The sequence below is a fragment of the Lepisosteus oculatus genome, chromosome 16 (assembly GCF_040954835.1).
Source record: "Lepisosteus oculatus isolate fLepOcu1 chromosome 16, fLepOcu1.hap2, whole genome shotgun sequence".
Taxonomy (NCBI): domain Eukaryota; kingdom Metazoa; phylum Chordata; class Actinopteri; order Semionotiformes; family Lepisosteidae; genus Lepisosteus; species Lepisosteus oculatus.
In genome coordinates, this window is record NC_090711.1 from 9,095,945 (window position 1) to 9,110,505 (window position 14,561).

The 14,561-nt window shown below is 38.0% G+C and overlaps 2 protein-coding genes across 6 annotated transcripts; one reads left to right on the plus strand and one right to left on the minus strand.

The window, feature by feature from the left end:
- Positions 1 to 3,071: 3,071 nt before the first annotated feature.
- On the plus strand, positions 3,072 to 12,394 carry ttll9 (tubulin tyrosine ligase-like family, member 9). Of its 5 annotated transcripts, none has more exons than XM_015364740.2 (14): positions 3,072 to 3,188; positions 3,471 to 3,517; positions 4,371 to 4,463; positions 4,950 to 5,061; positions 7,322 to 7,507; positions 7,964 to 8,032; positions 8,409 to 8,499; positions 8,829 to 8,869; positions 9,308 to 9,395; positions 9,635 to 9,693; positions 10,229 to 10,425; positions 10,893 to 11,006; positions 11,598 to 11,722; positions 12,027 to 12,394. In XM_015364740.2, the coding sequence occupies exons 1-14, from the start codon at positions 3,174 to 3,176 to the stop codon at positions 12,098 to 12,100; spliced, it is 1,311 nt and encodes a 436-aa protein (XP_015220226.2). In that variant the 5' UTR covers positions 3,072 to 3,173; the 3' UTR covers positions 12,101 to 12,394. The 5 variants fall into 5 exon arrangements, with proteins under 5 accessions (XP_015220226.2, XP_015220225.2, XP_015220227.2 ...); XM_015364739.2 differs by having other exon boundaries at positions 3,073 to 3,188; positions 4,917 to 5,061; positions 12,030 to 12,393; XM_015364741.2 differs by having other exon boundaries at positions 3,073 to 3,188; positions 12,030 to 12,392.
- Positions 12,395 to 12,503: 109 nt separating this feature from the next.
- On the minus strand, positions 12,504 to 14,455 carry pdrg1 (p53 and DNA-damage regulated 1). Its single transcript, XM_006639501.3, has 5 exons — positions 14,336 to 14,455; positions 13,924 to 13,999; positions 13,765 to 13,839; positions 13,526 to 13,606; positions 12,504 to 12,842 (listed from the first exon to the last, which is right to left on the minus strand). Exons 1-5 carry the CDS (start codon positions 14,414 to 14,416, stop codon positions 12,760 to 12,762), a joined length of 396 nt encoding a protein of 131 aa, XP_006639564.1. The 5' UTR covers positions 14,417 to 14,455; the 3' UTR covers positions 12,504 to 12,759.
- Between the last annotated feature and the right edge of the window lie 106 nt (positions 14,456 to 14,561).

The window sequence follows — 14,561 nt, forward strand, 5'->3', positions numbered from 1 at the left end:
GTCCATAGGTGTATCATAACACAAATTTGGTAAATAGCACATTTACAGTCGAAGCATGCATTTAATATATGGACGCTGGCATTCCAGAGGCCAAATGTTGGCCTTATCACCATTTTGATCTCAAGATTTAAACTGCCTCCTTCTTGGAAACTGCTGTAAAGATTGCTAAGAATTTTAGCAGATTTCATCAACACACAAATTGGCTTCAAACTGACGCATCACAAATTGGCACATCACAAGTTACTGCAATCGTTTTTATGCACACAATGCATCATCATCTGCTGGTGAAGTGTGCCTATAACACCAACTGTTCTAGATTAAAAAGTGTGATTATCGATTATGTTAATATTTCCAAAGAAGGCCAATACCACACATGGAGAAATGGGCTTCATCACAACTACACTGCCTGTGAGATCACCAGTTTATTCACAAAATTAAAACTGCTTGTGACCTAGGAACTGCTTCACTGACTAAATTAATACATCAGCACTAATAGCAGGTTCAATTTTAACACTCACTGGATAGAGAGATAGTTTTTATAGTTTTTATTCCCACACCAAGTTGTTACCTGCTTGGTAAAACGTCCTACAAAGCAAACTGGTCCTATATAAAATATATTATAATAAATATATATTTTATTTAAATTTAAATTTAGTAATTTTCCATCTAGGGACAAGGTATTCGCAGGCAGGTAGGGTTTCTAAGCAAAGCCCATTTCTTCTGTTGCAGAAGCACAGCATAAACCACAGACTTCTACTGCTAGAAGTCTATTTAGCCCTTAAAGTCCAAACATGATAGGGATCCACCTGAGGAAAATGTGATTTAAATACAGTTAAACACTGCTCCCATGTACTCCAAGATGCACACCTGACCTGCACTGCTCAGTTGCACCACTGTGATCAATATATCAACAGTCTGAATACTGCTCTCATTGTAAATCATCAATTTGGGAAGGGCCCCATGACAATTCTCAGCCATTTAGTATACTAAATCATTTCAGTTAGGAATGGGAAACTGCAGCCCTACTGAATGATGGTACTCCAGAACCCCTGCTGGCCACCCCTGATCTGTAAGATGGAAGAGACTTCAGAGCTCAGAGATTCAAATGCAGACAAAACTGTATGAAAGATCAGGGGCTTCACAAAAGTCCAAAACTGAGTCCAACAGAAAGACAAAGCAAATGTCTGACTCCATGTAACCAGTAGATGTTTGACATCAGTGTTTCTTGAAATGTGTCCCCTAAGGAGAGGAAACTACGAACAAGGATTTCACGACAGGCGGGACAAGCACAAAATCCCTCGCGTATAAGCAATGTGATGTTTGAGATGTGGAGGTTCTAAGGCCATGAAAAACGGGACATAAAGCAGAGCGCAGAAATGAGGAGTCCTGCGACCAGCTGCTTGCTTTTGATGGGAGATTCTGGGTAGAGTAGCAGGCTGAAGAATGCTTTGATCAGGTCTTCCCTGTCTTTACCGCTCATTGTGGAGCTGGTGTCAGTCGACATCTCACAGCGTGGACCTCACAGCCTTTGATTTCTGTCATTGGCATCGCAAATGCAAGATTGAACTGACATTGGGTGCGTTTTCTGGAGAGGGCCCATTAATCTAACACACCACAAGGCAGGATGTCACAAATCTGCAAGTGACCTCAATCCCATAGAAAGAATAAACTGGACTGCCAGATTTGAAGGATACTGCTCAGAGCACTGTGTACTGGAACTGGAAACTGTGCTGCAGGATGACTGACAGTATCCCTCTGGCCATCTGTGAAAAGATACGAGACTTGACAAATACTCTTCTCTAAGTTCAAAGTTCATGTTTTTTTTGGAGTGAGGCAAGTGCCAAATACATCCGTTTAAAGTATTTTATTACTATGCATTTTACAGACATATTTCGAAACCTATGATAAAAGGAGATGGATATTGATGTTGTTCTAAACAACTTAAAAACCAGTGCCATAAAACTAACCTTTTTTCCCTCGTTCTTGATATGAAGCACTTCACGTTAACTTTAGTGGAATACTAATGCCACCTAGGGGCAGAATCACAAAATCAACAGTGAAAAATCTTCACCCTCATGCCCTGTGGCAGCCCCGAACTACCTCAACGTGACAAAGGGTCGTACTGTCGTACTGGAAATAGGAGTTACGACGAACTTTAAAAAAAATACATATTTACAAAAACAGATGTAGGACCATCACAAAACCGGTGTTTTACAACTTCTGTTGTGTGTTGTAAATCATTATAAAGATTATTATTATTGTCTACAAGTACGATCAACATTTAGATTAATATACCTATAATGATTTAATTGACATCAATCTATGGCATTTTACGGTAGATACCGATTATTGCGTTTCATCTGCATGGCTTTGAAGACGATTCAAAATTATACAGTGATACACAACTGAATACTACAGTCACGGAATCCGTGGCGGGTTTAGAACAGTTTGCAAGTGATACAAACAACTCGGAAGCGACAAATGTACCTCGACTTACTCATAGTTCACATGAGGAAAATCCTATACAATGCATGACAAAGTACAAATGCAAAACCTGACAACTGGGTGGTACAAAATCCCACCTTCGAAGCAAGTACGTGGGACATTTCAGTTTCAGATTGTAGGTATTTAATTCATTACAAGACCTTAACTTTGATTTAAAACGTTGCACTATCAACACAACCTCTGCTTCGTCCTCTGCTCCATTCCCTGAGGCTGGCCATATCAACATGTTTGCAAGACGGGATTTTTAAATAATGATTGAGACATTTCTGATTGAGGACCTTAGAAATGATCCAGTATATCAGCAATCCGTTTGCTTTACTGTTTTCATAATAATACCACAAATACGTATCATGCAATGGAGTACTTTCTTTATTGCACTTCTAAACGTACTCAATTAAACTTTTTTATTGTAAAAAAAAACATATCCTTCCTGAGACAAGTACTTCGACGTTTCCTCAAACTATGTAAGAAAATGAATGTACGGATAGCTCTGTTGGACATAAAGCCTGCGATACAACCAATGGAAATACTCTATCTGGAGCTGTAGTTATGTATTTTCGTCTTCGCCTTTTCGTCGCTATGGTTACGGATTTATACAGCATGGTGGCGTGAATAGAGGACTGAAGCACAAAAAGACTGCAATAAAAGAAATAAGAAATAAGTGTGCAATGTTCAAAAGTAAGGTATGCGAACATTTGTTTTATTTATTTATTTTCAGTATTTTCCCTTTGTGTGTTTTATCTAAAAAAATATTATACACGGAGTTAAGGGCAGTTTAAATATCACTATTGTTTCTCCAATGGGCTAACGACATGTAGTGTATGAAGTGTTAGCTTAGCATCTACAGTACTTCATTTGTGCACTAAATTGAGAATTGTATCTTTTGAAGTATTGATCTTGGTACGATTTGCTCCGTATATATATTGTAAAGAGAAGCAAATAATCTTCATCATTATTTACCCTAGACCTCTGGAAATAAAGGTCCTTACAGCTATCAGAAGAGAAGAGAGTGGTAAGTAACTTTAAAACTCTGTACAGGTCAGCCTACAACACAAACTCATCTGAGAGTGGGAAAGGATTGACCTCTGCTATGTTTGCAGCAGTAGGAGAGTGTACAAATTAAGACATCTTCCAGATAAAAACACACCCAATTTTGGTTGTCTATTCATGGTTACATTAGTGAATTGTAGTGAAATCACAATCACAACAGAGGATGTATTTTAAACATTTATAACATAACCTTATATTTATTAGTATTTATCATTTTCTTAAATGAGTGTTTCTCATATTAACCATGGCATTTTAGAATCAACAAAATACTTTGTTTAAAAATAATTATTTGATTCAAAATAGTAATTATGTATTACTCCCAACACTACAGGGAATTAGTAACTGCTGCTACTGGTACTGTATTTACACCAAATTTAAATGTGTACAATTTTGAGCACTTTAAGAAATCTGAACAGTTTTAAGAGTCAATGTTAATGAATAAGCACTTCCAGTAAGCACCATTTTTGTAATCTGAATGTTTTTCCTTATCTAAGGAAGTAACCCAGATTGAAGCAGAGATATTACAATAAGCTATTACAATAAATATCAACATGTTAAATGCAGTAAGTCACTTTAAATAAAACAAAACAAATAGCAATATGAGCTCAATCAATGTTAGAATTAAAGGATCGTATCAATAATTTTATCAAAACATTTTAAAAAAAGGGTTGGTAAAAAAATGCACTGATTACACTAATTGTATTATAATTGCATAACAGTGTCCCTCAAAAAATTAAAATTAAATTAAAAATGCTTTTCTTGTGCCCGGAATGCAAGTATGTAAAAATGCCTTAAGGGGAATTCTCTGTCCTCAGGGAAACTCGAAACTGTGTGCGGTACAAGTGCGCCCTGACCAACACCATTCTCGATGTTCTTCGGCAGAGGCCAGGCTGGGTGGACGTGAAGGAGTGAGTGTGATGCTATTCGGATGCACTGTCAGCAGGCCCTGCGAGAGGGCGGGCCAGCAGGACCATTTGGCCCAGGCCTCATATCACAGGGGGGTCTCACCTCAGCCAAGGGTCCGCCACATGAACCCTCTGGCTGTGTTTCTCGACTCGAGTCGGATTTGGAACTTTTACCATATACCATGATTCCTGGGTAAAGTCCACGGCAGTGAAAAACAGTTTCGCCCTTTCAGTGCTGAATCTACCCTTCTTTAGGAGTTTCAAAATGTCTGCCTTAATCTTCCCATCATGCCATTCTTTACATTACAATATTTTTTATCCCCTTGCCCAAACAATGAGGGGGGCCTCACCAATGTGAAATGGCCCGGGCCTCGTCTGAGCTCTCGGAGGGCCTGACTGGCAAAACATGGCAAAACTATTTTTTTCTCTTCTCTGTCTTGGTGAATACTCGGCAAGCCTGATGATGAACATGTGTGTTGTCGATGGCAGTGATGGAGAGTGGGATTTTTACTGGTGTGATGTCGGGTGGCTCAGGGAGAACTTTGACCACATCTACATGGAAGAACATGTACGGATATGTCACTTTCGTAACCACTATGAGGTAAGTGACGGCAAGCTAATGCTAACACAGTAGTGATAGCTACAGTATCCCGTGTGTACTGCAGATGTCACCAGAGGTCAATGAAAATTATTATCAATATTCAATATTTGTATATTATCTATATATATTTCTTTCCATTTGAATCCAGGAAGACTATAATTAAAAAATTACATTTTTCAGCAGTCCTTCCTGAAGTAGAGATTATGCACAGTAGTCATACTAAAGGTACAGAAAATTTAAAACTTTAAAACCTTCCATTCAAAACTACTATTTTCTGTATGAATGAGACAATTCTAATCGCTAATCGCATTGTTTTTAATGACTAATTACGACACTAGCAACGTGAAGGTAACACTTCACTGAATAAAACTTTGTAGTATAAAGTGTTATCCCGTAGAGAAAATGAAATTTAATTTAAAATATTTTTTTATTAAAATACATTTTTATTAATACCGTATATATTTGCTTCTATGTATTAGGGTAGCCTAGTGGAGCCTTCTTCAGGTGTCTGAAGAAGATATATATAGTATATACTGTATTTCTTTGGTATATTTTATACATTTATATGAACAGATACTGTATACAGCTCCAAAGGCTCAAAATCAAAATTCCTGAGAAACACAAGTCGTACATGAATTGAAAATGGGCTGGTTGAAGCTAATATTTTGTTCTTCTGTCATTTTGCTTTTTTCTTGTGGTGCAAAAACACTCCAGTGTACAGGAATAAATTTACTTAAATACTACCCTCTAGTGGTAAAAACCTTTCATAGTTAAAATTTGTCTCTTGGGCAACATTTTTAAATAGATACAGTATGTATTCCTGCTTACACATTTAATGCAAAACTAGAAACATTTTGGTTCTGGTTTATCAGTCTGTATGGTCTTAAAAATACATTTCTTACAAAAAATCATTCTAATATTCAAATAATATTCATCCTATATTTCATTACTTATGACTTACACAATTTAATTGGACGTTGGTGATTGCTACTAAAGACACAAATAATTATTATACATTCTTTCTAAAAAACATCCACTTTATAACAGCTTTATTATCACACTTCTTTAGTGTACTTTTCCATAATTGTGCTTCCTTGTGGCTCCCTTTAACTTAACCAGTGTGGAAAGGTGTTTCATTGGAATTATAATAATGGTGCCGTGTGTAGCGCATTAAGTAGAAATTATATCTGTTGGCTCTTTTTCTACAACTTGTTCTTAGCCTTTCATTCGCACTTCAAAGTGTCTCACTAATGTGCTCAGAGTTGTTTGATTGTACTGAAAAACTGAAGCCCTGCTGCAGTTTAACCTGTGGGTTTTTCTGAGCTGAGCTTGATTTTTGGGATTTTGTTCAACACTGCAATGGTCTCTTCAGTTCATCACATAGGTGGACGTGATGAACTGAAGACCTTTCGAAGGCCAATTTTCTGCAGATTTGTAGAACTGTTATAACTATAATAACTATAATAATTCTCAGAATTGTACTGCTTCTAAGAATAGTACATTCTGTATGTATAGCACTGTCAAACCATAAACTACAGTAACAGACATATAATTCAGGTCAATGAGCTGGTTTTAAGTTCTGAAACTTACATATGCGTATGCCATACATGATTCACGAAAAGTAACTCACTGAATACTAATATCCTGTATTGTTAGGAGTATATTCACTTGGAGCTCTCTTTTTATATATTCCTCAGAAACTGTCTGAAAGTAATAAAATGTTCTAAAACAATAATCCAATACTGGTTCCTTTGGTTACAAATACTGAAGTCCTTATTCCAGAGTTCTCCATCATTACAGACAAATCAAGCATACATTAAAAACTGCAATGACTAATTCCTGATGTGAATTTCATTGGGAGTTCTAAACCTGAGTGGCAGCGTCTGCAAGAAAGTTGAGATGAAGTGGTCTTATGAAGGGTACCTCAACATAATACAACAAAATTAAAGCTCAAGAGAAGTTATTTTCTTATTTGTAGATAACCTTTTGTTACATTAATATTCCAAACCAGCTACTGTATTTGATGTAGAAAATGGCAAGGTTTTACAAAACTGTGCATGGTATTGCATGTGGTATAGCATTTTATTTCAAATATGTTGGGGGGACAAAATCAGTGCAACTGTTGAAAAATAAAAACCGCCTACTTTGGGTAGTCTTTTAAGTTTTAAGCTCTGGAATGTGAAAAGACCCCTGGCGTGTCTCTGGAGGGATCTGTATCTGCTGTGGGGTTTTACCAGCTGTCTTCTTATCGGTGTGGCAGCTAACCCGGAAGAACCTGATGGTGAAGAACCTGAAGAGGTACCGCAAGACGCTGGAGCGAGAGGCTGGCAGGCTGGAGGCGGCCAAGTGTGACTTCTTCCCTCGCACTTTCGAGCTGCCCAGCGAGTACCACCTCTTCGTCGAGGAGTTCAAGCGAAGCCCGGGCAGCACATGGATCATGAAGCCAGTGAGACTGGGGCTGAGACTCATGACAGCCATTCACAGTATCTTCCCAGATCAAGCCATATATACTGTATATGTGGCTTGTTAAACCAGTCACATTCAGTTACCAAGTGATATAAATTCACAGTGAACTTATAATCAGGATTAAATAGGCTTGCTGGTTTATTTCATCAGGGAATACTGTAGTCAATATTGGAGTACTGCAGTGGGTAGATGCTAGTTCATAAATACTGGCTTTACCGTTGCTGCATGTACCTTTATTGTGAAGTCAAAAATCCTTGCATATCCCTATGCTGCTCAAAGAGGGAACAAAGAGTATGGAGGAGTGAGGAAAAGCTATTATACATGTTAACTAGCAGTAAAGCAAAGGGCTATAGATGCTGGGATGAGCCCATGACTGGATAATAGCGTATAAGGATGCACTTGAATTTGTATTATCTTTGTGCTCTACACATTGCAGGTTGCCAGGTCACAGGGAAAAGGGATCTTTCTGTTCCGCAAACTCAAGGATATTATGGACTGGAAGAAGGTATTCCTAATCTACTGTATACAGAATTAATTAATCAAATGTTTTCTCTGTTTTTTTAATCACAATAATAATTAAATGATAAACTAATAATGAGGTCAATTAGATGTTAGCATACGTCCTTTACAACACAGGGCATGTTTAGGCACTATGTGATATTTTAAACTACACAGTCCCCAAAATAGCACGATAAGATGAACCTCATCCAGCTAATGTTATTGATGTACAAATTGTATGCACACTTTTCATATGAAAGCTGTGACAAAGAGAAGCATTTACATTACAACATCCATTATCACCCACCTGCCTATTGCATTTACACTCCACTCCAGGGAACACAGCTGAAACTAAATACTGCAGCCTGCTACTCTTTTTGCAGGATGGTAACCGGTCAGAGGAACAGAAGGATGAAGCACAGGTGGAGAACTATGTGGCCCAGCGGTACATCGAAAATCCCTACCTCATCAGTGGTGAGGCCTGCATTGTCATGGTTACATTTGTGTAGATTTAATAAATGATTGTTTATTATTCATATGCCGAATTAAAATTTAGATATATCTTCTTTAACGAATCAGACTTAGCATTAATTTTGTATTTTAGCTTTATTTATAGGGATGTTGTTGAAGTGATACTTAAGTGAATGTCACCTCAAATCAGTTGCATTGTGTGGTAGCTTACTATTTTGCAATCACACCTAGGTTTAAACATTATTTTACTTAATCTGTTTCAATATAAAGAGACTAGATCTAAAATATTATAACTTGAATCTTCAAGTTTGCTTTATTTTTGTCATTTACAGGTAGGAAGTTTGACTTGAGAGTTTATGTGCTGGTAACATCAGTAAGTATGTCCTATGATGGTACATTAAAAACTTTTCTATCCTGGCCAAATTAAGTGTTTCACCTTACAATCGCTACACATAATCTTGTGTTAACAGATGGACCAGGACCATTAATCACGCCATCTACCAATTGCTGAACTGAGACTTGCCTACTGCCTTTTCTTTTGGTGTTCTATATTAATTTAACAGTAGTTTGTCCCCGTTCTGCAATAATACATTTCCTTAGTGATAGATCTTATCTGTATTTCTAGGAGCACTGTGCATACTCAACAATCATCGTTCTTTGCCTCTCCTGAAAGTTTAATTATCTTTCTAAGCTGGCGTATGATACAAGATCATCCATGGTGTCTCTATATTGCTAAAAGGCCTTTTAAACACCAGAACACTGGGATTAATAATTTCAAAGGTCTGAAAGAGTATTTCTGTTTCTCTTTCAGTACGTCCCTCTAAAGGCCTGGCTCTACCGAGATGGCTTTGCTCGCTTCTCCAACACTCGCTTCTCTCTCAACAGTATCGATGATCAGTGTATCCTTTCTGTTAGTCACGAGATAGGACAATGCAATTAATTCTATCTGTGCCAAAAAATTGAATCCACTACTGTTGCTAGACTGCAAGGTTGGGATTACAAAGCTTTTACATTTACATTCACACCAGCATAGATTTTGCATTTCAGTTGCTTAATTTCTAATGGGACGTCCAGTTTTCTTTTATATCCTGCTCTCTACTTCTCAATGATATCCTTTCCTCACCTTAACCCTGTGCAGATGTCCATCTCACAAACGTTGCAGTACAGAAAACAGCTCCGGATTATGACCCTGAAAAGGTAAATACAGATTACCCACTTTGGGCAAACCCAGTTTCAGCCTTCAGCCTTTCATCTGCAATTTTATATGCAAAAACCCAAACGGAAAATATTGAGTTACGTATGACATAATATTTACATGTTGCCAACACCTCATTCCAGTGATTCAGTTAGGTGTGTCCAGTCTGTTTTAATAATTTAGTTGGCTCGGTGTTTGAGCAGCGCTACCCTGAAGCTGGTTGGAGTTAATATGAGTTAGTGCACAGAGATTCAGAGCAAGCTATGACTGCATATGCTGAAAGCACTGCAGTCAAAGTAAAAAAAAAAATGCTTTTGTTGAAATGGTTGGGGGAAACCATTGAAGTAGGTGAAGTTCAAGTAGGTAGCTGCGTCAGCATGCCAAGGCTGCAAAGGAACAAGTAAAGGATTATTCCACGCTGACAAGAGAAGAAAAGAAACACATTTCAGCTGTGGAGCCTTCTTTGGGCGTATTAATGGCTTTGCCAATTGCAGCTGCGTGCCATGCTGACACTTTACCTCTCCTCCCCCTCCGCAGGGCTGCAAGTGGCAGATGCAGCAGCTGCGGCGCTACCTGACGGCCCGCCACGGCTCGGAGACAGTCGAGGCGCTGTTCAGGGACATCGACACCATCTTCGTGCGCAGTCTGCAGAGCGTGCAGAAGGTCATCATCAACGACAAGCACTGCTTCGAGCTGTATGGCTACGACATTTTGCTGGACCACAATCTTAAGCCGTAAGACCAGTTTCTTCAGCAGCTATAGATGTACTGTGGCTGTTATTTATTATAAAGAAAGGGAGCAGGACACTCATTTAAAGCTGCTGGATTTAAGTCTCTGCAGTTTTTGTTTAGGGCCCAATACCACTCCGGTTTGTGTGATGGTTTTCTTATTCCAATGGTCCAGTTAGCAGTGTCCAGTCTGTTTTATGATTTGGTTGGCTCCGTGTTTGAACAGCGCTATCTTAAGCTCGTTGGAGCTGATTCGAGTTAGTGCACAGATCCAATCCAGAGTACTCGGTAGTTTCCCTTAGTACTAAGTAGTTCCCCTTTATAAAACTGAGTATTTTATGGGAAAAAACTGCAAAAAGTACCTTGCTTAAGAATGCAAGCCCTACAGTACTTGCAATCATCCAGTTGCAAGTCCATGCAACACACTAACACCATTTAAATTGGGATAATGTCTTCACTGGTTTCCTACCCAGGTGGCTGATAGAAGTGAACGCCTCTCCATCCCTCACAGCCAGCAGTCAGGAGGACTATGACATGAAATGTCATCTCCTGAAAGACACGCTGCATGTTGTAGACATGGAGGGCAGGTGGGTCTGTGCTGTCTCTTTCGAAACCTGGTAACTCCACTTTTAGCCTGAGGCTAAAACAAGATACCAAAAGCAAGTTGGAAAAAAAAAAAACAACTGCCCATAAACAAGTGGACATTTTAGCAATATCAAAAATGAAGTAAATCACTGTATCATGGAAAACTCACGTCTTACTTACATAAGATATACATCTTGTGGTTAAATGTGTGGACCTTGAATACATTTACAATATGTTTTCTGGAAATAGTTCCTGTATACTGTATATACCCCTCTCAACAATAAAGGATATAATCATTTAGATAATGATAACCCTCTACAGAAGAATATAGAATTTATATGTATTTATATTGCAGTTTTGATGTTAGAAGTGTTCTTTTCATTGAAAAACACATATCCAGAGATGCAAGCTTCCATCAAGGACTGACGAATCCTTTCTCATTCGTTAACGGCAGATTGTCTGCTTACATAACCCTGACATTATTTAGGTAATTAAATTGTTATTTATCTATAGAGGCTTCCTATTCTGTGATGGACAGTTTAAAAAAAACATGAAATGAAAAGTTCTCCCTTCCTGTGCACCTCTGCTCTCAGGCTCAGTGGGAAGGAGAAGCGGGTCGGAGGCTTTGACCTCATGTGGAATGATGGTCCTGTATACAGAGAGGATGTCAACCTGGAGGCCCTGGGCAGCTCCTGCTTCTCTGCCAACACTCACTTAGGTACGACCGGTATAACTGAACTGCACTTCTTAGCTTTGGTATCTCGTTTTAAAATCATTAGCATCATGTAACATTTTTGTTATGGTTATGGTAAAATACATATTTGTATTAAGCACTACAACTGGGCTTTCTCACTTTGAATAAAATTAGAACAGCAGTTCAAAAGCTGCTTTGGATATGATGCTTCCCTTTCTGCACTGCGAGGTCATGGAACAAGATTTTTTAACCATATTTTGGGTTCCTGTTCCTCGCATCTCATGTTTATCCTGGCTGGTGCATCTCTATCTCCATCTTTCTGGGGCAGCAGGCTGTGTCAATGACAGGAAACAGCAGCTCCGGAAGCTCCTGAAACCTCTTCCAGGACAGAAGTCAATATGAGAGATCACAGGCCAGCTACACAGACCTGACCTGCACAGATTCCAGGAACTTCCTCACACCTGACAGAACATCTGGGCTGAAAAAATCAAACCCATCTATATCCCCGTGAGCTACATGTATTTTAGTAGGGGAATGTAAAGTGTGAAGCAAGTATACAGTATTTCCTTCTTAAGACATTATTGATCTCCAGTGAAATACTATTTGTTCCTGCCCTTTTATTTGATCTGTGGTTAGCTATTTATAAACATTTTTAGTATTTGTTACTTCAACCCACAGTGTAAATGGTGTAAACAGTTGTTAAGTAATTTCGTAAATAAACATTTTAAATTTTTCTTTTACACGAAAATAAACTTTATTTGTAAACTCACTTCTTGAAATACCCATAGTCACATGTTGCAGCATGTCAAAGTTAAAGTGACACTCCTTTTATTTTCGCTATGGATGGACCTAAGACTAACATTCACAGGCACCTAGGATTTAGATCACGTCATCTTACAAAAAGTGAAAGATATTTCACCCACCACTCAGAGTGAATCCAGCTGTGAAAGCCCAGCGCTGTCAACTTTAAAACAAAACTGTTACTTTTCAGTCCAAGCCAGGCAACAGCCTTCTTCTGTAAATCTATAGTTTAATATGACAGCAAACCCTGGACAGAAAGCTCACTTTTCCAGGACCCTGCCTATAGCTCTCAGTTCCTCCTTGGATAAGGGAGAGAGGTTGTATCCAGTTAACTCTGGCTTTCCTAACAAAAAAGCAAGGAAAAAATAAGAGAAAGTCAGAAATGCACACATCAAACATAAAATAATGCCACCATGGGCTACATCATTGCGTGTTATTCTAAAACATAATAGGATCTTCTCTCAACTCATATCTAATGCCCAGCTAAAAAAATTCACTACTCAAGGGAAACAAAGCAATTAAAAGAATAAGCAGCACAAATGGGATTTCATACTTTTTTACAGCATTAGAAAAAAAATATTTTCCATTAGTCTTTGCTTAAAATGGGTTTTAAACTCAATTTATGTGGGAATTAATGCCCTCCGATATAAAAGCTCTGACATTGCTTGTTTAAATACTGTAGATGCATAATCATACTACCGCCAACCAGGCTCTGAGGTGTTACATAGTTAAATGTACTTCTAATGTAGTGCATGGTTTGAATTATCAACTATAAACGACTAAGAAAAGTTCCAAATGTATAACTATGACAGTTCAATAACTACCAAAGTTGGAACAAAACCCAAATGTCACTAGTTGCTCCAGGACGTGAAGACCTTGGATTCTTCAGCATCACATAAGTTTATAAACCAGTCAAACTCTACTTCACGTTATATTAAAATGGATCTATCTTTTTTCTTAATACTGGATCAAATATTAATAAAACCATTACATTAAAAAGACGCATAGCAGTAATGAACATCTTACCTTGTAATTCATTGAGGCGATTTACTCTTGCCTTCAAACGTTTTCTGAGTTCAGTTATTTCTTTGTCAAGCTGCTCCTGGTCTAAAAAGAAGAAACATATAAATATAAAGAAATCTGAAAAAGAAACAGGAGTTTGTAAAGAAGCAGTGTATTTTGAAATAAGGCGGTCTAATAAGCTTTACAGCATTGAGTTGGCATTTCAGATTCTGGGATTTAAAATAAAAACACTTGTTTCTCACCTTTTTGAATCATCTCCTGGGTCCTTGCTCTAGGTAACTTTATGAACATGTTCCCGAAACAAACTTTCACTTTATCTGTAACAACAGGAGTTATTTTAGAATAACTTTAATGAAACAATTTGGAATTCGGCTTCAGAAATCAAATGTACAGTACAGTACCTGCTTGCTCTCGGTCTCTGTGTAGGGCAGCGAGTGCCTCTCTATTCCTATTTCGTTTGATGTCAAGATCCACAATCTGCCAAATAAAATAACAATATTACATCCGCACAGGGTGTCTATATAGTAACAAATACTGCAGAGCTACTCTATTTTCCCCGATACCTTTTCCATTCAATAACATATATTTTGACGTTCCCACTGAACTGGAGAATTTACGAGTAATGAATTGGTCATTCGGATGTCATGTAATTATCCTTTTTTACTTTTTTTTTAATTTCTAACTATATACGAAAATATTTCTTAAAAGAAGGAACGCATGCTTGTTAAAACAAAGCGTTCATACCGACACAATTAAAACTGCATGTGATCACTAAATATAAACTAACTACATGCACACTGCTTATTGTTTCACCTGTTGTTTATCAGCTAAAACATCCTCTGCCGCCTCTTCTACTTCAGTCAAATACTGTAAAATCCTCTGAGTTTCATCCATGTTGCCATAATATTCCGGAAGTGATTGCTGTCACCCGGAAGTTTGATCATTGCCAGCCTCCCAAAGCTCTTTTTTCATTAGCGCTTTTAACTCGTTTTTTAATGCTACACGTATCAAATTATTCCGATTTAAACACAGGGAAGTT

What these genes read in the sequence shown, in the direction of transcription:
- pdrg1 (XM_006639501.3), bottom strand. Translation starts at nt 14,416, where the DNA reads ATGGATGAAACTCAGAGGATTTTACAGTATTTGACTGAAGTAGAAGAG. An exon ending in CAGAGACCGAGAGCAAGCAG is followed by an intron (nt 13,840 to 13,923) that starts GTACTGTACTGT and finishes CTGTTGTTACAG; the next exon opens with ATAAAGTGAAAGTTTGTTTC. An exon ending in TCGCCTCAATGAATTACAAG is followed by an intron (nt 12,843 to 13,525) that starts GTAAGATGTTCA and finishes CTTTTTTGTTAG; the next exon opens with GAAAGCCAGAGTTAACTGGA.
- ttll9 (XM_015364738.2), top strand. An exon ending in ATATTATGGACTGGAAGAAG is followed by an intron (nt 8,033 to 8,408) that starts GTATTCCTAATC and finishes CTCTTTTTGCAG; the next exon opens with GATGGTAACCGGTCAGAGGA. An exon ending in CGGATTATGACCCTGAAAAG is followed by an intron (nt 9,694 to 10,228) that starts GTAAATACAGAT and finishes CCCCCTCCGCAG; the next exon opens with GGCTGCAAGTGGCAGATGCA.